Raw genomic sequence first — 21,290 nt, forward strand, 5'->3', positions numbered from 1 at the left:
ACTCAAAGCTACGAATTGTGAAAGGGTTTGGCCAAACATGGTCAAACGCACAGAAAACTACATGAAAAATCATAAAGACAATAAAATGTAAATGAACTCAAACCGATCGGCTGCTGGGAACGAGCCTAGCTCCAATAAACATTAAATTAAACCCTCTCATTTTAATCCCATAACAAAACTAATAACAGCAGCAAAATATAGTGCAAGAACACAGGCACGCAGAAATATGGTACGAAAGGACAGCAACATCCATGGAGCAAACTAAACTGAACAGTCCTCAGAAACAATAGAGTATCCGAATTTCAGTTGCATCCTATATCCCAGCAACAACTTCACGAGTGAAGAATTCACGGGAATAGGTAGAACACACCAGGCAAAAGAACCATACATGCAAAAATAAATATTGGCCATTACTCCTTATTTGTATAAACTAGAGGTACTCAAAAGCATTATTGTGCCCTTCACTTAATATAGAATGGAAAACTGCAGAACTTTCTACAGCCGCTGATCATTTACAATTTCAGGCAGAGAAGGTGAATCCGAGCCATTGTATTTACTAGGGACAGGGGTGTTCCTCCTGGATTGCCGCTTGGTTGCCACCAGGACTTGCTCTGCCTCTGGTTCATCGGCAATTGAGAACTTCTCATCGTCGTCGTCACCTTTAAAATATCAAGGTTGCCAAATGAATATGCAGTTAATAACACAAAGCTGTCTGTGCATGCATACAAATATTGGTAACACAGAAACATTTAAGTAAAATGAGAAACAGAATTGTATAAGAATTTTCCATGCTTCATGATTGCTGATGCGTCCAATGACTACAAAGGACTGCGAAGAAAGCATGATTGATTACTTGATTAAGAGTAACTTTGTGAGAAAATAACTAGCATTCTCTCTACAGAACACCATGAGTTTCAACTTTTAGTACAACGAAATACAGATACCGGACTTTTATCAAAAGATTCCATAGTTCCACACAGCAATAAACTTACTTGAGCTAAGACAAAGGTACAGGTAGTAGATTTGTGTAGATTTATCCCTCTTAATGAAACACTGTATAGTTCCATCTCGAGGCCCAGGCTGTACAAAGAAGAGGAACAACAGAAGCTTATTAGTTTATCCAAACAAAAGTGGTATATTAATGTTGAACAAGGAATATTGATATTGCCAAAGAATAAGAACAAATAGAGAAAAAGTTAATAACATAAGTGAACCATTACCTGTTTCAGAGAAACAGGAAAAGTGATCTTCCCAGAAAACTCTGGGTTCTTGACAATCTCTCTACACATCTCTCTCCATGTTCTGCAGACAGATGCACAAACAACTACATTCTTCCTAGAAGGCCATGTATCCTCACTGGCCTCCAACCTCTCAATCACATCTCGAAGTAATTCAGGAGGCAAGCTAGCCCAGCAGCTGCTCTGTACCACAGGCACTGGGTCGTGCAGCTCATGTACAGCACCATGAGATTTCCCTCGGCGATGACCCAGAAGCCTGACCTCAAATCCCCTCCTAGATAAGCTCCCGAAGCCATCCCTTACATCGCGCACAATGCTTCGAAATGACATCTACTCCAAAAAGGAAAGAACACTGCTGAAGTACCAAAAAAAGAGCTCCTAGAGATGCAGAAGCATCTCCCTTAGCTGAAGGGCTGAACAGCAAGACCTGCAAGATGTATTAGTCTGTTAGTAACAATTTATTGCAGTTCCCTCTGGAGAGAAACATGTGGTCAGCCATGTCCTTTTCCTACATCTAACAGCCTACCTCCATGTAAGATTAAATTAGAAAAAGCAAACCCCATATGTAGTACAGTAATTGGGCAGTATGCCATACAAAGCAAGCACTATGTCAATTTCAACACATCCGCTAGACAAAGATAGTTTCTACTACTAGCAACCAGATTTTACGGATGGTGATCAAACCAGCATATAGCTCCAGCGCACTAATTCTACAACAGCCTATCATCAAGGGCAAAACCCTCAAGTTGAGGTCAGATCACCACCAATAAAGAACAAACGTGTACCTTCCCCTAATATGGCCACCAACCCACCAACCTCAATTTACTAAGCTGTACCATCCTAAAAACAATGAGACTTGAGTACAGTTAGTTGGGTTGGTTGGATGGACACTCGATTTGGTCAGGATCCCACTGCAAACATGTTAACTTCCACTAGTAACCACTACACATAAAAAGAAAAGAGACAAGACAGTACAATAATAGCAGATGCATATGCATCGTTTGTAAACACAAGCAATATCGCTCATATCAAACCAAGCATAACTGGTACCAGGGATTTTTGCATTACGAGAAGTAAATCAGATGTAGCCCAGGAGGCACACGAAAATGAGCACAGGCACAAATTATTCAACAGAACGGTGGAGCAGCATTTGTTCCACCGCATACGACGATGGTTGCCCCAAAAATGAGTACTAGAAAATCCTTCTCTAGCGGCCAAATCCTACGAAAGTCAACTACGGGAACAGTCGAAAGCGCCTCCCTTTCACACCAATCCCACCAAATTTCCTCCTAAAAAACGAGCCAGTCTCCATCAAATCCACCACGCCCGACGGAATCAGCAGGAGGAACGGCCTAAAAACCTCTCCTTTCCGCGCGAACCAAACGGAAAACACTCAAGAACGACAAAACCCGAAGAATCGCCAGGGGAGGAGCACGGATCCGCGCGGCACGCACCTCGGGAGCTCGAGCTGACGACTGCGGGGACGCCGCGGCGGGAGCCTGGGCCCAGGCCGAGCCCGAGCTTGCGCTAGATCCGGATCGGAGGAGTGGGCGGGGGGTGTGACACGAGGTCGGGGGTGGGGGCGGCGGCGGGAGCTCGGCGGCGGGATGGAATCGGTAAAATCTGGTGTCTCACCCGATTCCAAAGTGAACTGCGGGAATCGGGTGATTTTTCGGAAGCGGTTTTTGCGATGGACGTCTTTGGTTCGGATTCCAGATTCTTGGACGCGAATCGGTACCAAGAATCAGAACCAAAGGGACCCTTAATCTGTTAGTCCCCTGGAGGAACCAAAATGATAAGAATCTGTGGGCACTGCGCAAATTAAGTAACCTGCACAGGTGAGCATCAGTGTCTCTGCAAGAGAGATGGTCTTCAGGCAGTGAGACGGCCTCAAGAGTGCAACCGAACAGCAACCAGCTTGCTCTCTGTTAAACAACAGGGTAAAATGAGTTCCCGGTATCAAATACAAGATCTTGAATACTAGAAGTTGATACGTACCTACTGTATGAACAAACAATTGGGATCACCTCATTACAGCCCAATGGATGTAGCACAGTCTCAGGAGCATCGAGAGCTCCCCATAGCCTGGGACCGAATCCCAGAGAGCTTACCTCTGTCTACTCCCTCTTGGTTGTCTGGGAATACACCGCTAGTCACAGGAACAAAATAGTCTGGTAAAACCTCATAGTTGGCGCAGCTGCCACAGCAGGCTTTGCCAGCATGGCATGTGCACAGCTCCATTTTGGTAGTCATTGGTCTTGACTCTTGACTTTGAAAGTACCTGCATTTTGTTCTTCTCCTCGATTACCCAATGCTGTGCTAATGGGGCAGTCTTTCCATGCTCCAGGTGTCTGCCTTCCTGACATACAGGCTCACAGATCACTGGTAACCTAATCTGGTAGGATTCTCAGAACACAACAGTCTGCAGGTGGCTAAACATCATTATACTGGATAAGCTAAAATATTTAGTAAATTCATGATGACAAGATGAAATGCAATTATGAGAAAGCATTACCTTTATGTTGGCATGATCTCCAGTCATTCATCAACACACAGCTATGTACACCATAAATATGAATGGGCCTTTATCTCAAGGTTCTCTGATGTAATACTGAAAAGGTCAGTTCATCTGGCTTCATTCCCTTATCCATCATTTCTTGTAAAAGATCTTCAGCCTTAGCTATTTCTCCCTGGCTGCAGTATCCATTTATGAGAGCTGTGTATGTGTAAACATCAGGAGTAAGTCCTTTCACTAACATCTCATCAAACAATCCCTGAGCTTCATCTAGATATTCTGTTTTGCACTGTCCATCAATCAATACTGTGTAACAGGCTACATCAGGTTCAATTTCCATGTCTTTCATAGAGCTCAGCAACTTCTTATGCTCTGCTCTAAGATGAAAAATCTTCCTTTCCTTAGATTCAATATCCTGCCACCCTCGGAGCAGGATCTCCTTTAGGTGGCCATCCAATAGCACAGTGTATGCAACTACATCAGGCTTGATTCCTAAATTTCTCATTTGATCAAATAAGTCAAATGCTTCTTTAAACCGGCGAACCTTGCAATAACCATTCATCATTACAGTGTATGCAATCACATCAGAAAGTCCTCGCTCAACCATATCATCAAACCATAAGCGAGCACTGTGCATATCTCCTGTCTGACAATAAGCTGATATAAGTTTGCTATAGGAAATTACATCAGGAACAACATTCTTTTCCAGCATCATATTACATACAGTTGAAGCTCCTTCGACTTTTCCATCTCTACAAAGGCCGCTTATCAATTTTAAACATGAAAATTGATCCACCGTATTTCCTTGTTTAGCAACCCTAAGGAAAAGCATGTAAGCATGGTCAGTCCAGCCTGAGTGCAAATAACCACAAACCATAGAACTGTACATCACTTCAATATTATCAATCCCTTTTTCTTCTACTATATTAAATAACACCTCTGCTTCGCTCAGGTTGCCTCCTCTACAAAAACCAGCAATAACTACACCATAGGTGAGTGAATTAGGCTCCAACCCTTGATCCATCATGTGCTCTAGAAGATCAAATACCTTCATCACAAGACCGTTTCTGCTATATCCACTAGCCAGTATGTTATATGTAACTACATCTGGTTTTATATTTGCCTTCAGCATCTGCTCAAATGCTTGCCAAGCATTTTCTGTTTCTCCTTTGAGACAGTAACCGTTGATCAGGCATGTATAGTGGATTTTGTCTGGTGCCAAACCTTCAGCCATCATTTCATTCAGTAGCTGAACTGCCTCATTCATATTACCGAGCTTGCAATAAGCATCCATGCCAATGTTATAAAGCACGCCATCAAAATGGACTCCTAAATCTCTAAATTTCTGGAAGTACACAATAACTTCTGATGTCATGCCTAATTTCCTGATGCACTGTAGAAGGTAGCCAACAATGTGACAATTTATATCGATGCCATGGGATACCATAGCTTCAACATGTTGCCACGCCTTTTGTAGGTTACCCATTTTGCAATAACTACGAACGAGATAGCTGTAACCATATAGATCAGGGGCAGATCCATGTTTGGTCTTGTTCTCCAAGACTTTTTCAGCCTCCTCCAGTTTCATTTCTTTGCATAGTCCATCAATTACCATGTTATAAGCCATGGCTGCAATTGGAACCCTCTCCTGGGTGATTTCTTGTAGAACAGTATATCTGCTTACCATGTTATAAGCTAGGTCATACTTTCCACAATCACAAAGGCCAATTATAAATGACGAGTATCCACGTACATCTGGTGTCACTCCCATTTCAATCATCCCAATCCACACTTGGAATGCTTCATCTGCCTTCTTTGCTTGAAAAAGCGACCTAGTGACTATTTTCAATGAATGAGAATCCAGCGTCAACTGAAAGCACTTCATTTGATCATAAGCTGCGACAACCATATCTGATTCACCACTCTGAGATACAAATTGGAGCACAAAGTTGCAAGCCCAAACTGTTGGGAGAAATCCAAGCCTGCAAAGGTGACAAAATTCCTCTATTGTTGCTTGTGCATCGTAGCATGTGGTGCATGCCTTGATCAAGCAATTTACTGCAAACGGGAGCACGTGAGAAGTGACACATGTTTTCCTGAGGTGATCAAGGAGTGATGTTAAGATTTCCGGACCGCCACTATCAGTTGCTGAGATAATCTCACAAAACAAGGATACGAGCATCTTCCCCTGGAATGAATGGGATAAAATTTGCGTGATCTCTGAGAAGGTTGAGAAGTCATGGTGAAACCCAAGGCTCTGTGTATCTTTAAAGTAGGCAAATGCAACAGCAGGCTTCCTCCTCAGGCAGCGGAGCGTCTGCACAACACTGTCAGAGCTCAGAGTCCGGCGTCGTTTCCGGAAAGGTTCATTATCAGGAGCACAATTCAGCTTTTCATCACCGCTCGAGTCATCTAACTGAGCTGAAGCAGTGAATACGGAGAAGGGGCAGGAAGCAGCTTCCCACGGGAAAACCTTCCTGTGCCTGAACCATTCAGCAGTGCATTTGGGCCACCGCCACAGGAGCATTGGAGATATGAATCTTTCAGTTCTTCCTACGACCCATCAACCATTATTGATAAAAGAAAGAAATATGCCTGCATCGAAAAAGAAATATACATGTATAAAAAAAATTTAGATGGTCCCCATTACTGAACAGGAAAACCTAACATTTAAATTCAATGCCGATTGCACATAATGGCTAAACCCAAGAGATGACCGGAGGAAAGACAATTTCTGTCTCTATATAATAATGTTACAGTAAATCAGCTAAAACAGTTAAAGCCACCAATTACAGGTAAGGATGCAAGCAGGTCTTGCAGTACCCACCAGGTACTTACCTGCATGCTACAAATGTCTGGCAGGCTTGCCGGCTGAACCTGCCAAGCCCAGCAGAGCCGGCAAGCAGTCATCGAGCACATAATGCAGGACAAGTAGAAGGGAATCTCAAAGTAACAATCACATTTGGGCAGCTCTCGCCGACAGGTTTGACAAGTCAGTAAATTTATTCCTTTTTATGATTTTATCACAACTGGAATCACCAAACTCAAGTATAAATTACAAGGACACTGGTATCGCACTATCGCAGTCCCAGTGCAAACTGGTATATCTAGCAGGCAAACGAATTTAATCCTACAAGGCTACAACCATCCAGGCAAGGTAGGGTAGGGATTCTTCTTACCACAGAAGAAGAAATCAACCTCGCTCCGGACGGATGGGTGCGCACTGCACGCCGGCGACGACGACGGGGGGCGCGGCCGCACTTGCGAGCGCTGCGGCAGTGGTGCAGGGGCAGAGAGGAAGCAGTATTAGGCGCATTGGATTGCTCGCAGCAACAACAGTGGTGGAGGACGCGATAAAATCAAGGTATTGCCGAGACAACGAGCTAAAAAAATGCATGCCGCAATTTAAACATTTTTCACAACAAGCAAATGTAAAATGAGACTGAAATGAGAGCGAAAAAAATACCTTATCAAGAGGTCATCGTGATGACGCGATCATGATAAATTAATAGCCAAATATCAATTACAATATAGCAATTAAAAATCTGCAAAAAAGATAAAAATGAGTTAATAATGATATATTTAAGTGAAGAATGTTTAAAAAGAGGAATAAAGCGGCGCCAATGTGCGGAGGCGGGCTGGAGCCTGGAGCCGTACTTGCAGGCAAACTGGCGAAGGCGCGGACGCTCCTGGGCTCCTGGCCTTGGCCAGCGGCACGCGCAACCGCCGGTCGTGCGGTGGCCGGTGCGGCGGCGGCCAGCGGGCCCTCCGCTGCCGCAGCCCGCAGTCCCGCAGGCCGCAGAGGCGCAGATGAGGCCGCGTGGACCGGGGACCGCAGCAGTGCAGCTCCACAAATTCCCAAATCTCTGTGACCGGACTCTCTTAGCAGTGCCCTGAAAAGTGAAAACCAAAGAGGAAACCAAGTTACCAAGAACTTGACGTCTTGACAGAAGGGCTCAAGGCAGTGCTCAAGGGCAGAACCGCAGAAGGCAGAGGCGGGCGGCGGCGTGCGGGGCTGCGGGCGGCGGGCGGCGGCGCGCGGGCGGCGCCGCGGCGGGCGGGCGGCGGGCGGGGCTGCGGGCGGGCGGCGAGCGGCGGCGGGCGGGCGGGCGGCGGGCGGGGCTGCGCGCGGGGCTGCAGAATCACGGTGGGGAGCAGAGTCACGGTGGGGAGCAGACTCGATAGGGTTAGATCTTTTTAGTTGGGCTGGGCCGAGCCGAGTATTGCCCGGGCAATACCGGGCCCTCCGCCACTCCAACAAGAAGAAGAACCTCCCCCAGAATAGAACAATAATCAATCCAACTCTCTCAACTCCAGGGGAGTAAGGACTACGTACCGGCAAAATAAAGAAGGCAAATCGTCTAGACCGAGGCTGTAGCGGCGCTGTGGCGTCGGCGACGTGCAGAGGGAGGACAGGCGGCGGCAATCGTTGTGCTCGGCTGGAGGGGGCTCGCGGGGCAAGCAGGGGCGCCGAGCGGCCGGCGGCGGCGACGAGCGGCGGCTGGCGGACGGCGCGTTGGGGAGCGCGGCTGGGCGGCGTGTTGGGGGCGGGCGGCGGGCGGCGCGGCGTGGGGCGGCGGCGGGCGGGCGGCGAGCGGCGCGTTGGGGGGCGCGGCAGGGGGCGGTGGGGGCGGCGGGGGGCGGGCAGCACAGCGGGGGGCGCGGCGGGAGGGCGTCGGGGGGGGGGGGGGGGGGGGGAATTTCTGTGCGAACCTACCGCAGAAGGTGTTTATGCGAACGGTTGTTGATCGATGACACGTGGATATCCAAGGGCACGGTGCCTCCGTATCTTGTATGGCACGCGTATTCAAAGGCCTCGATTCGTATGGCTCTGTATCTCCAGCTCCGTGCCTCCGTACATATTCGGCTCCACCTTCCTCGATACGATAAACAATCTGCTGCCTTCGACTTCCTCGATCGCGCCGCCGGAAAACAAACTGCTGCCTTCAACTTCCTCGATCGCGCCGCCGCCTTCAACTTCCAGTTCGGAAAGCTTTCGATCGCTTCATCATGCCATCAGCTTTGATGTATATCTCAGGCCTATCAAGTGTTTGATGAAATGAGGAGAAAGAGTTCAGATCGTTCGCTCGCCAGTGAGGGCACCGTCTTGGCTGGAGATCGTGAAGTTCCAAACTACCGGCTAGCTTCGAAGACTTATATATTCTCTTCGTGAAGATGAAGTGATTGTATGGGGCATTGCGCTTTAAAGATAAGTTGACAAAAAGAAGCATACAAGCAGTTCAAATCCATCATGTCACACTAAACTGAACCATCTCAGTTACAGAAATTTTAGTACTAACAAACAGAGACTGTTCAATTGCATCAGTTGAGAATCTAACTGGTTCCATCATATTACAAATAACAAGATAGAAGGGAAATTGAAACATGAAACTTGCCAAAGAGTACGGTCATATATTTTCATGATCTAGTATTCCATCAAACTGTAATTTCCTAGTAGTTGATGCAGCATCTTTATCAACTCCAAATAAGAGACTTGTGTATCCTCCTTGCATAACATGAGCATCCATCACAGAAGAATTCATGTGCATATTAAAGTCCGGCATTATGGAATTAGCATAACAGCCCTAGATTGATGGAAGCGCCGTAGCTGAAGGTTGGCCGTACACATAGTTTGGCATGCTATTAGCTTCAATCGTACTGGCTCCAAGGTACTATATGTCACAGAATATAAAATTATACATAAGACTTACATGTAAGTAAGTACAAATAAAAAGGCAGGTGTCTTAACGTTTTTTGTTTTGGATCAGCACCTTTGTCTTCCTTGGCACTTCTATTTTTTTTCCCCTTTTTCTTTTCAAGGGATGTGGTGGACCGTTTTTTCTTTGGGCCTTTTACTACACGTGGAACTCTAAAAGATATTTTGCCTGTTAATGTATCTGCAGAACAGTAAGATGAAACTGGTGGAAGCTCATTGGCCTTTTCTTGCACCTTGATTATAGAATTATCTGCATCCAAATCTAGTTTATCTATGGCATTTTCCAAATCATCAAGAAGTGCTTTCGACAGAGAACATTTCAATGCAACAGATGTCGCCTTTCGCGAGATACGTGCAGCTTGAGTGGACAAATTCTCCTTCTCAATCCCATGTTTCTCAACAAAAAATTCTCTTTTTGCATATCTAGTCCTTCTGTTTAGTATATATTTTGATGGCAAAATAAAAACATCCTTTATGTTGAATACTTTGAGGGCATGCTTGCATAATATACCTGACATTGTCGGTACATACAGACAGGGGTACCTCCTGCTAGGGTGTCCAGGCCCTTGGCGTCTCACAATCCGTAATCTCCCCCTCGCCTTCTGGGGGATGAGGCATACGGCCCGGGCCTGACAGTTGGGACCGTGGTCTCCGGACCCTCCCCGTGCTATTTCAGGTCTGGGGCTTCCACATCCCCAGGAAGGCTGGAGAGCTCTCGGGTAGCCCCGGCGGACCCGGTCTCCCCAGGGAGGTCCGGGGCCGCCACGTGTGATGGCCGGTCCATCACAGGCCAGACCACTCCGACCGGCCTCGGGGGCCCGGACCCCCCTTCCCCCGGGAAGGGGTCCGGTGCCGCCACGTGCCGTCCTGCAGAGGGAGCGAGGCTGGCCCTGCCGCGTGCTTGCGGCTGGAGGCCCTTCGCTGGTCACCTCCCCACCTACCAGCATTTAATGCGGTAGTTGGGCCGGGCGCGCCCAAGTCAAAAAGAGCGGCCTGCCACTGACACACGGGGCAGGTATGCTGACACTACGGTAAGCCTGCTTGACCTGAAGGCGGCGCGTCGTATCACCGTGTACAGTGCGCGGACTGTGTACAGTCCCGTCACGGCGCTGCGCGCGTGATGATGGCCTATAATAGGCGAGCCAAGGCGTGCGCTGTAACAGTGCGCACGCAACGGGTCAGTGCTGTTTCACCACCTGACAGGAGGTTCCATCCCAACAGTGACAGCACGGCCTCACTGTTGGGCAACGCTGACATCGGACACTGTGCAAGACAAGGCTGTACACGGCCATATCCTGGCTGTGGATACGCACATCAACTTCTCGATCGAGAGGACTAGGGAGAGGAGCTCGAGGAGAAGACCTCCATATCTCTCGTAGAACAGACTCCCGTTGGCCGAGCCCACTTGTCGGGGCCCCTCTCAGTGTAAGCACTCCCTTTGGACTATAAAAGGGAGAGTGCACTCGATAGAAGACAGGTTCAACAGACACATACTAAGGTCGCATACACAAGCACAAGTCCAAGCAAAGTTCCACCTAAGGGCTTACATAGTCAATACAGCACCAAAGTGGACGTAGGGTATTACGCTCCAGCGGCCCGAACCACTCTAAATCCTTGCGTCTTTCCTGCGTTCATCTGTCCACTGATCTAGCGCTCATAAGACTCCTCCAAACCCATCCTTAATTAGGATTAGGCGGGTGCTTTCCGCCACCCGGCTGGAGATTTCCTCCGACGGACATATATGTAGGTGTTATTCATGAAACTGTATATAAAAAATATATCACAATTTAAAAAATTTATACACACCTGTAGCTTCAAACTTTCTGCAAGAACAAGTGATGGTCATATTTTCAATATTGAACATAACTGTCGCCCCTTGGTCTGATTGTAAATATGCAACCGTATATGTCAAAGATTGACCCCTCAACTTTTAACAATTGACCAACTAATAGAAATTGATCTTTAAATTCTGCCTCAAACTCTGAGTACGTTCCCCTTGTGTATGATTCAGCTGCTATCTTCAACATAGGTAAATTTGGACTATAAGGAACCAGGATCTTTCGACGTGAATGAAAATCTGCATTCAACTCATTTTCACGAAGACTGGCAGAAACCTTCTCACATTCTACAAGGAGTTCCGAAAGACCCAGCTTTCTACAAAACCTTTTCTTGAAGACATTATTCATGCCTTCGCTCCTTTGAGTAGAGGTCATGTCAGCTGTAAAAGAGTCACGGTAGGTAATAGCCCATTTTTCCCTTAAGCTATAAAGGTTTGCCAGCCAGTCATCGTCCTCAATGTTGTACTCCCGCAACAACTCATGCCACTTCTTATTGAAGTAATACTCTGATCTATCCTCATAGACACAACTCTTGAAAGCAGGCAAAAACTCCTTATGCTTATTAATTACATGCCCAGGATGTTTAGCAGCATTAAGATAGATATGCCATATACAAAGATAATGGCTTGTGTTCGGAAATACATATGCAATAGCACCTGCCATGGCTGCATCTTGATCGATGAAGATTGTGCTTGGGTGCTTTCCTGACATTACTGTCAAAAAAGTTTCAAAGAGCCAAACAAACGATGGAATAGTTTCATCAAATATCAATGCAGCTCCGAAAAGTATGGTTTGCTTGTGATATGATTGGTTCCGAGAATTGGAGCAAAAGGCATTTCAAACTTATTAGTTTGAAATATGGTGTCAAATGACACAGCATCACCAAAGCATGCATAATCCATGATCGACTGACCGTCTGCCCAAAAAAAATTAGTTATACGGCCTTTATGAGGTCCATCTTCCTGATCTATATCTACTGCATAGAAAAATGTAGGATCCTCACGTTGCTTATTCTTCAAGTAGTTGCATAGTGTTTGTGCATCATTGGATTCTAAGTATTTCTTGCGCTCACGACCAATCTCATTATTGCAATCCATCCTTGAGTATGGCACTTTGTCGGCTCCTCCATAGAACTCCTTCATGAACTCATACACTTGGGCAGGCCTCATTCCAGCTTCCCGTATCTGGCCAATTAGCTTTCTATCTGCTTCTATGACACATCGTTGGGATCTTAGATTTTTCCTCTTGTTCGGACTAGCAAGATAATGATTATGCTCAAGTACAACCCTTTGCACTGTCCAAATCCCCTCTTTACTGACACCAAACTGAATGCGAGCACTGCATCCTGACCGCGTCGTGCCTTTTGATGACTCAGTGTTCCCACATCCTTGGGCACTACAAACTATGTATTTCTAATATAGAGTGCTATCTGATCGATACTTTGTGGTGCTCTTTCTAATGCTGAACCTAATTTTTCCTTCATAGTCGTTGTACATCTCGCAAGCGTGGTCCTCAGATTCGAAAGCCATTCCAACTTGAGGAATGATGATTGAACTTTGTCCAATTTTATCAGCCACCTGTTGTACAGCATTATCTAACATCATACATTATTATCTACTAAATGACTGAAAAAAAGATAGATCAAACAAACAACGTGACCTTACCTTAGTTGCCTGAGCACCCTCATGAGTCACCTGAACCCCATCGTCTACACGTTCCATGCTATGGGAGTGCGTAGTGAATTCAACATCCTCCTGCCCGACCACATCATGATCTTCTGCCAGGACGGTGTCCTCACCAAGCGATGAGTCAACCTCCATGGCGGCTGCTAGTGTTAGGAAGAACTAACGATTAAGCAAAATAATACGTTTTACCAAGAGGATGTACGCAGGCGGCCTCACCACGATGAAGTTTTTCGGAACGAGCGAGCAGCGGCGCAAGCGATCGAAAGTTTTCCAGACTGGAAGTTGAAGGCGGCGACGCGATCGAGGAAGTCGAAGGCAGCAGTTTCTTTTTCCTAGCGAAAAAGGCGGAGCCGATCACGTACGGAGGCACGGAGCCGGAGATACGGAGCCATATACGAGATACGGAGTCACGGAGCCGGAGCAATACACGTGGACACCGTGCCCTTGGATATCCACGTGTCATCGATCAACAACCGTTCGCATAAAGACCTTTTGCGGCAGGTTCGCACGGAATTTTTTTCCATCAGGGGGGGGGGGGTCGGGAGGACCTGCAGCGGCGGCGGGAGGACCTGCATAACGGATGGCAATGCGGGTAAATACCGCTGACAAATGGTGAAATCTGGGGTGCGCCCCGATTTCAGTTTACACTAGCCGGAATCGTCGATTTACGAGAATCGATTCGTTCCAGGGAACCCTTTAGCTGGAAATCTAATTTTTGGAACGTGAATGTGAGGTTCACACCTGAACCAAAGGGAGCCTTAGGTTTCACCGAGTCAAATCTTTAAGCTTTGACTTTGCTAGTAGCAAAATAAAGATTGATAACATAAAAATGATACTAGTTGATTTATCTTGAAACCATCATAGCAGGTAACTTTTCTGCTTAAGATTAATTATTTTTTAGAGATATTGTTGGTCAAGAATGAAAATATTTGACTTGGAACAATTGTAAATGTAGCTACAAGTTGGGATGGAGGGAGTACTAGTGTTTACTATTTTGTAAAACACGCGTGCACTTATAAGCACGCATGGAATCACCACGGGTCATATTTGCTCAGTATTTTACCATTTTTGAGTTCTAGATGATGTTCATTATGTTTCAAATTATATGTTATTTTGGTTCTCTAGATTCATAGCTTTTAGGGAAGCCAAATTATACATTTAGAACTAAACAGTATACAGTAAAAATTTTGTGTTTTAGAAAAATTAAAACGAGAGGGAGTATTACACACGAGCAACATGGGTGTACCAAGATAACCACTATTCTATACACCACGGTTTCTTTTTCTTAGTGATTTTTATATTGTCCATAATAGATTGTCATCTACCATTTTTGTTTGTGTTTGAGATGTTTCCCTAGCTAGTAACAAGTCATCCAACTGAAAACACACACGCTCAATATGATAATGTGCTGAACGAATGGGCTTTTAGCATAATTGTTCTCCAACTTTATGAAGGTTGGCATGCTGCTTTCCTATACCTTATTCTTCACCCCACAACAAATTTGAGTCGATGCATCATCCTCATACCAGCACATTCTAGAACGAAGTGCATCCGTTGGCATCTAGTAGGACAAGTCTGCATGGCACCACAGGTCCACAGGTTCTTGATTCTTTTCATGGCAAAGAATGAAGCTTGTGCATCCATCCATCACAAAATTTCCCTCCCATTCCAAAGAGACGAGTTCACCGCTGCCCACAAAAAATCCCCAGAGGATAACGTTCTGGCCCTGCCATATCAGCCCGAACCAACCGCGAGCCGCCACGTGGCGCTGCGGCGGCCGCACCTGTCCTCCTGGCATTATCCACAGGTTTTGGCGCCACAAGTATATTGGCAGTTCTGAGGCGCATCACACAGCAGGAGCGAGTGAAAATCGCAGCAGCAGCTAGCAGCAGCAATGGCGGCCTCCATGATCTCGTCGTCAGCTCTGGTGGCGCCGGCCAGGGCCCAGGGCCTGCCGTCCCTCGGCCGCCGCGCCTCCTCCTTCGCCGTCGTCTGCGGCACCGGCAAGAAGATCAAGACCGACAAGCCCTTCGGGATTGGGGGTGGCCTGACCGTCGACAAAGATGCCTCCGGGAGGAAGGTCAAGGTGAGACCTATTACTGCTTCTTTCTTTCTTTCTTTCTTTCTTTCTTTCTGACTCGAATTAATCCCAGTTTGGAACACAGGAATTTCTGAGAGATTTTCGACGATATAGATTCAGTACATCTATGACCATTGATAAAGCTAGCTGAACTTTTTGCTTTTCTGATGGATGCAGGGCAAGGGCGTGTACCAGTTCGTCGACAAGTACGGCGCCAACGTCGACGGATACAGGTGAGCATGCATCATCATGTAGACGATAGCAGGCATGAAGATCCATGTGTTGTTTGGGAGAGGATCATAGAGCTGTTCACGTGCGTGAATATCAGTATGTAGTTGATTGGACGCTTATTATGTTTGTTTGCCAAACAATTTGCAGCCCAATCTACAAGGAGGAGGACTGGTCTCCCACCGGTGACGTCTACGTCGGCGGTAAGTAGCTAGTAATTTCACTCATTCACTTGTCCGTAATATATATATTGCTATGGTTACAAGGAAATTAAGCACCAGATCTATGTGCTTGGTTGAATAATTTCAGTTAGTATGCACAGCTTAAAAGCGATGAAAATTTCATTCATTATATTTAATTTATTGTGGTCCATAATGTCTGTATTAATTTCCTTATCATACACACCGTTTAAAATTTACATTTACACCAGTATTGTGACTCCATAACGGTGTCTAGGTCCTGTTTTTTTTTAAAAAAAGTTTCCACCCTGGCCCGGATTACATAATCCAGCTTTATATAATAAGCTAAGCTGGATTATGTGATCTTTTGGGATAGGAAACAAACATGACCTCAAAGAACATGTTGTGTTAGCAAATAATGCGAAAACAAGATCGAACACGAGACACGATTTTTACGTGGAAAATCCTTGCGCGAAAAAACTGCGGACGCCAACCGGCGATCTTCACTGTAATGAGAGATAATGAGAGAGTTACAACGCAGAGAATACATTGAGTCGTCAACTCTTCCCATGCGGCTTGCAAGATGTATATATAGGGCGGACTGAACTGACTGCAGTCAACGAAAATAAATCCGCTAATCACGTAACCCGAACCGTGGGCTCTCCCGGCGTCCCCACAAGACACGGTTATAATTTGGATCATATCCAACATGTTGTAGTAATGCTCGCATGGAGACTAAGATCCTACATGGAGTCCTTCTGAAATAAAGGTTTGTGGTAATTGATATCCTTATTCTTTATGTTACAGGAACCACCGGACTTCTGATCTGGGCCGTCACCCTCGCCGGGCTCCTTGGTGGCGGCGCCCTCCTTGTTTACAACACCAGCGCCCTCGCCAGCTAAGAACATTATTCATGCAAGCGCTTGCGGTTCGTGTAAGATCAGCCCGGGTGTCTGTCTGTAATCTAGCCTGCTTGGGATGCCCAATATAATGCTTGGTTCAAGCAACAATGCTACTACGGCTCTCCATACTTTTGGGACAATGATTAATTACTTGATGATGCTATATATTTAGATTAAATAACTGGTAACTTTCTCTGTTTGTGAGCCTTTTCGAAGATGATGATGCTAAGTGCTGGATAATATATGTATGTACTAAGTTATGCCCAATATGCGACGCATGTAGTGTAAGTTATTAGAGGTCAGAGGCTAGACTAGGCCCCGCGTTACCTGAGCATTTTGCTCCTAGCCGGACCGCTTTCCACTCTAGCGAAAGCGTGTCCACCGGGGATTGAACCATGGCCGCTGACTCCATGGATGGAGCAGCTAACCGGCTGGCCGTCCTCCGGTCCCATGTAGTGTAAGTTATACACGATCCATACACAAATAATTCAGTCATTAGGGATAGAAAATGAATAAGATATGAATGAAGTGTGTGGTCAAACATATTCGCATTCATGTGTTCTAAATAAGATACTAATGTGATTTTGATGTGCTTGAATATGTCGATGTCAAATAAATGATGTTGCGAATACAATTTGAATATCTATTCATTTAGTCAAATATGGATGAAAATGAAAACCTGCATAGCATCGACGTGTGCAGAGCATTTGGTCCTCATACAATTTACTAACTGCATAGAAAGAAACGTGGAACATTACACTCAATTAATAAGGCAATAAATATGGAGACATACATCATTTTCTCATCTTCTTAGTCTATTATAAAAATGCTAGAATACCCTATGTTATGGGACCGAGGGAGCCACGAAGCAAAAGTAATTATGATCTAGATAGAACACACAATCTCCAATATGTTCCCTTGATCACTATTCTGTACTAGAATATGTTAATAAGTTCAAATATAATAATGCGGATATGAAAAATATTTTCAATATAAATCCACACATATGTCACCTGACTATTTTAAAGATTTATTATCAAATTTTGAAATGTTTACCTGAATACCTCATCCAAAATATCACGAGTATTCATGAGTGAAGGGAGTATAAAATTCGGATACGAACAACTCAGCAAAACAATATTACCAGATAAATATATTTCTTAGCAGTGATTTAATATGAAAAAGAATATGATCTGATTTTGAATCTATCTATCTTCTATTATTTTTATATACTATAAGAATCTAAAATAATTGAAAACCTTCCTCATCAAAAAAATTCCCACGTACCCCTCACACAAGGGCCCGCTTGACGATCGAAAGATGCAAAAGTTTTAGAATGTTGAAAAAAACAACATTTTCTAAAATGTTTCTGCCTTTTTACCCCTATTTTTTTCAACAAAAAATTTCCTACTCGCCCGCGCGTACCCGCCCAATCCCGCCCGTCAATTTCGCATCCAAGGATCACGCCCCGACGTTTGCCACATGCTGCCTCTTAACCTCTTCGCAAGATTTCGCGCTTCCCTACTGACTCGCCAAACGCACGTCCTCGGCGCCTCGCCTAGATAGCAGCCGCACCCGTTCCCCTCTCTATTCGCCATAGCCGCCCCTCCCATGTCCAGAATTATGATGGCCAGCAGCACTGGCGGTGGCTTACAGGCCTAGGAAACAGTAGTTGTGGCTGCTATGGAGGCAGCCTGACTCGGCACCTCCACCTCCATCACAATAGCCAGCCCCTCAACAGTGGCGGGGGCCCAAGGGGTCAACAGGAAGCGTCCATGACGGTGGGCGGCGGTGGCGGCCTAGATGAAGCACATGATCAATGGTGATGGTCGGGCCACTCGTAATTTCGAGATCCAGCGCTTGCTCGCCCTCAACAAAGTGCCACAGCCACAATGCTTGCCCCTCCTCCCCGTCTAGGTCCCCCGCGCTTCCTGCCATGGATTGAAATTCTCTAGCACTGGTCTACCAAGGGAGTTCCTGTCTCCCGTATTGGATTTCATCCAGCTCCTGGTAGAGTTGGCCGGTGCTGTACGTTTCTCCTTATGGCTGGCACTTGACAAAGGCGAACACATCCGTGATGGTGACAACATCATCGCCAGCAATGCCCACGGGTGCCAAGGGATTGATATGATGGGGTATCCTTCTTGACAAATCGTGTCTCATGTTGCCTCCCCCAAGGCTCATTTACCCATTGCCGCCCCTTTGATTATACTATTCTATCTGAGAAATAGCTGCTTGGAAGGTGTTCGATGAAATACCCTTGATCAGTCAACCACCAAATTTCTTGCACTCCAAGTCTTCTCATGGCAACCGGACACCCCAAGATGTTCAAGAGCTTCAACCACGTGGGTACGTGTGACGCCCTGAAAATTTACTTAATAAAATCATGCGCTTGAGTAATTCGGTTCGACGTCAAAACCCTAACCCTAACCGGATCGCTGTTCCGCATCGCTCGCGACCGTCCGCTATAACTAACGCAGACGCGACTCCCTTCGCGCGAATACCGCGCGCGTGGCCGACCGGCCGCGACCGCTGCCGCAATTAGCGCCGGCGCTCCTCGTGCCGCGCGCGAATCCCCGCGCGCGCGTGGCCGACCGGCCGCGGTCGCCGCCGCGACCGGCGCCGACGCATCCCTTCCCTCTCTCTCTCTCCTTTTCCTTCTTCTCCCTCCCATTTTTTTTCCTTTTCTTTTCTTTTTCCAATCTCTCTCTCTCTTTCTTTCTTTCCTTTCCTTTCTTCCCTTTTTCCTTTTCCTCTTTTTCCTCCCTTCCTCCTTTTCCCTCCTCTCTTTCCCTGCCTCTGCTCCCGAGCACCCCACGCCGCGCGCTGCCGTGCCGCGCACGCGCTCGCCCCCGCGTGCCCCGCGTGGCCGCGCGCGAGCTCCTGCCCGGCCGCGCCGTACCCGCACCCCGCCCCCTGGCCCGCGCCACGCGTGCCGTGCGCGCACGCGCGCGCGCCCGGCGCCGCGACGCCGCGCCGCCCGCCGCTGCCACACTCCGCCCGAGCCGCCGCGCACGCGCCCACGCGTCCCTGCTCCCCGCATCCCCCGCGCACGCGTGCTCTGGCTCGCGTACGCTCGCGCCCACGCGCTCGCGCACACGGCCCCGGGGCTGCACGGCACGCCGCGCCGCCCGTCGACAGGCCGCGCCGCCCGCCGTGCCGCATCCCGCCCCACCGCACGCGCCATCACTCCCCGCTCCTGTGCCGGCACAGCTCACGTACGGCACCTCGGCGCCCTCACCGCCACGCCGCCCCACGACGTCCGCGCACGGCCAAGCGCCATTAAAGGCCGTCCGCGGAGCCGCCGGCCAACCCCCCCTACCTCATCGCCCCGCCGGCCTATAAGTACAGCCCCACCCCGCTCCACCCTTCCCACGACCTACCCTGCCACCGCTCGCCGCCTCCCTCGCTCCCAACTCCGCCGCCGCACGCCGCTCGGTCGCCACCCGCAGGCCACCGTCGCCCGGCCCCCTCGCTCCACCTCGGCTCAAGGTGAGGCCGGGGATGGGATCCCCGTGCCCCCCTCTCCCTCATCCCCCATACCCCCGAGCCGCCCTTGGCCCTGGCTGGCCGGAATTTGGCCGCCGGCGCCCCCCCCCCCCAACCCCTCCTCTGTTCTGTACGGGGAGAAGGGGAAGATGGTGGCAAAATTGCCACAAGGCCCCTGGCCTTCTTCCTTTTCTCCAAAGAAAACCCCCCCCTCTTTCTAGGAGCACCCCATCCACTCCCTTTTACAAAAGAAACCTCGCTCGTTTTGATATTTCAAATCGAACCCCCCAATGCATACATCTAGATAGGTATGACAACCTTTTAGCATGCCTAGGGTATTTCTAAGATTCGCAAATAGATCCTTACTCTTTCCGGATAATTACGAACAAGCCCCTGGACCCCCGTTTAAGCCCTGAAACCACCTTTAGCGCGTCATTTTATGTGCGAAACGACCTCCGATTGACCCGAAACTTTACCACTCCCTTTCTAGTATAGTTCTAGCCATGCCATTAAGAAACCACCCAGAGATATTGCCCCGACCTCCGTAACTAAATTATTTCCGATTCAAGCTCGACGATAAAAGCTTTTATTTTTTGTGCTTGATTGTGTGCCTGTTTGATTGCGTCGTAGGACACGGAGTGAACGACGAAGTTCCCGACCGCGACCAAGTAACTGAGGACCAATACTGCGACCCCGAACCCGAAGGACAGCGCTTCGATCAGGACTTCCCGCAAGGGTTTGACGATGGCAAGTTCAATTCCGCCCTTTGATGCATGTTTTGTCCTAGTTTTTATAAACACAACCTAATGGCCTGTTTTATAAAATTGCATTGTTTTGCGTGCTGGAAACCCGGTAGGATAGCCACCCTTGTTTGAAATAACCATACTTTGACTGCCTGATTTATAAAGAAAATGCGTGTGGGTGGGAAGGGATAAAATGTGGTTTTGAAAAGTGAGTTAGACGAGATGGATGGCATTTCTGTGTGAATTGCCGATTGGTGTGCTCGTACCTGTGTGGTTGAGCGAGGAAGGGAGATATCCATCTTGTCACCCCTAAGGACCGAGTTGATGTGACATCTCACCTAGCTTCTTGTCGTGCGAACCACTTGACCGTTGTATGGGCAACGGCTTAGCATAAATCCCACTAGTTAGTCTGGTAGCCATCAGGAGAGCTGAGAGCAACGGGTGATCAAGGAGAAGGGATAAGCTCTGTGTGACTTATGCCCCGGTTAAACCTCGGAGATAGGTCGAATGACCCCTTGATGGATCCCGTGATGGCTAGTCAGGTCTAGCTAAGGTGGGTAATGGCTTTGATGGGATCTGCACCGGCACTAAGGTGTTCGTGCTGTGGTACCCCACCTGTGGGTAAAGTTGCATACCTCTGCAGAGTTAAAAATCTATTCGAATAGCCGTGCCCACGG

The 21,290-nt window shown here is 47.5% G+C and overlaps 2 protein-coding genes across 7 annotated transcripts; one reads left to right on the forward strand and one right to left on the reverse strand.

The window, feature by feature from the left end:
* Positions 1–254: 254 nt before the first annotated feature.
* Positions 255–7,795, reverse strand: LOC112896479 (tubby-like F-box protein 13). Of its 6 annotated transcripts, none has more exons than XR_003229467.1 (6): positions 7,411–7,795; positions 7,220–7,298; positions 6,933–7,023; positions 3,754–6,348; positions 3,237–3,670; positions 2,279–3,163 (listed from the first exon to the last, which is right to left on the reverse strand). XR_003229467.1 is itself a non-coding variant. In XM_025964454.1 (5 exons), the coding sequence occupies exons 3-5, from the start codon at positions 1,566–1,568 to the stop codon at positions 496–498; spliced, it is 600 nt and encodes a 199-aa protein (XP_025820239.1). In that variant the 5' UTR covers positions 1,569–1,665; positions 3,069–3,163; positions 3,237–3,658; the 3' UTR covers positions 255–495. The 6 variants fall into 6 exon arrangements, 2 of the variants coding, with proteins under 2 accessions (XP_025820239.1, XP_025820238.1); XR_003229464.1 differs by having other exon boundaries at positions 3,237–3,660; positions 7,411–7,793; XR_003229465.1 differs by having other exon boundaries at positions 3,237–3,660; positions 6,933–7,136; positions 7,411–7,793.
* Positions 7,796–14,830: 7,035 nt separating this feature from the next.
* LOC112897157 (photosystem II 10 kDa polypeptide, chloroplastic) lies at positions 14,831–16,580 on the forward strand. The gene is made up of 4 exons (XM_025965375.1): positions 14,831–15,078; positions 15,250–15,305; positions 15,451–15,503; positions 16,287–16,580. Exons 1-4 carry the CDS (start codon positions 14,887–14,889, stop codon positions 16,379–16,381), a joined length of 396 nt encoding a protein of 131 aa, XP_025821160.1. The 5' UTR covers positions 14,831–14,886; the 3' UTR covers positions 16,382–16,580.
* The last annotated feature ends 4,710 nt before the right edge of the window (positions 16,581–21,290 follow it).

The sequence above is a fragment of the Panicum hallii genome, chromosome 6, assembly GCF_002211085.1.
Source record: "Panicum hallii strain FIL2 chromosome 6, PHallii_v3.1, whole genome shotgun sequence".
NCBI classification, from domain to species: domain Eukaryota; kingdom Viridiplantae; phylum Streptophyta; class Magnoliopsida; order Poales; family Poaceae; genus Panicum; species Panicum hallii.

Excerpts from the sequence above, each read along its gene's own strand:
- LOC112896479 (XM_025964454.1), bottom strand. The coding sequence starts at position 1,568 with ATGTCATTTCGAAGCATTGTGCGCGATGTAAGGGATGGCTTCGGGAGC. Across the intron at positions 1,081-1,220 it reads TTCCTGTTTCTCTGAAACAG|CCTGGGCCTCGAGATGGAAC; the intron begins GTAATGGTTCAC and ends TTCTTTGTACAG. Across the intron at positions 660-992 it reads GTACCTTTGTCTTAGCTCAA|GTGACGACGACGATGAGAAG; the intron begins GTAAGTTTATTG and ends GATATTTTAAAG.
- LOC112897157 (XM_025965375.1), top strand. The coding sequence starts at position 14,887 with ATGGCGGCCTCCATGATCTCGTCGTCAGCTCTGGTGGCGCCGGCCAGG. Across the intron at positions 15,306-15,450 it reads GCCAACGTCGACGGATACAG|CCCAATCTACAAGGAGGAGG; the intron begins GTGAGCATGCAT and ends AACAATTTGCAG. Across the intron at positions 15,504-16,286 it reads CGGTGACGTCTACGTCGGCG|GAACCACCGGACTTCTGATC; the intron begins GTAAGTAGCTAG and ends TTTATGTTACAG.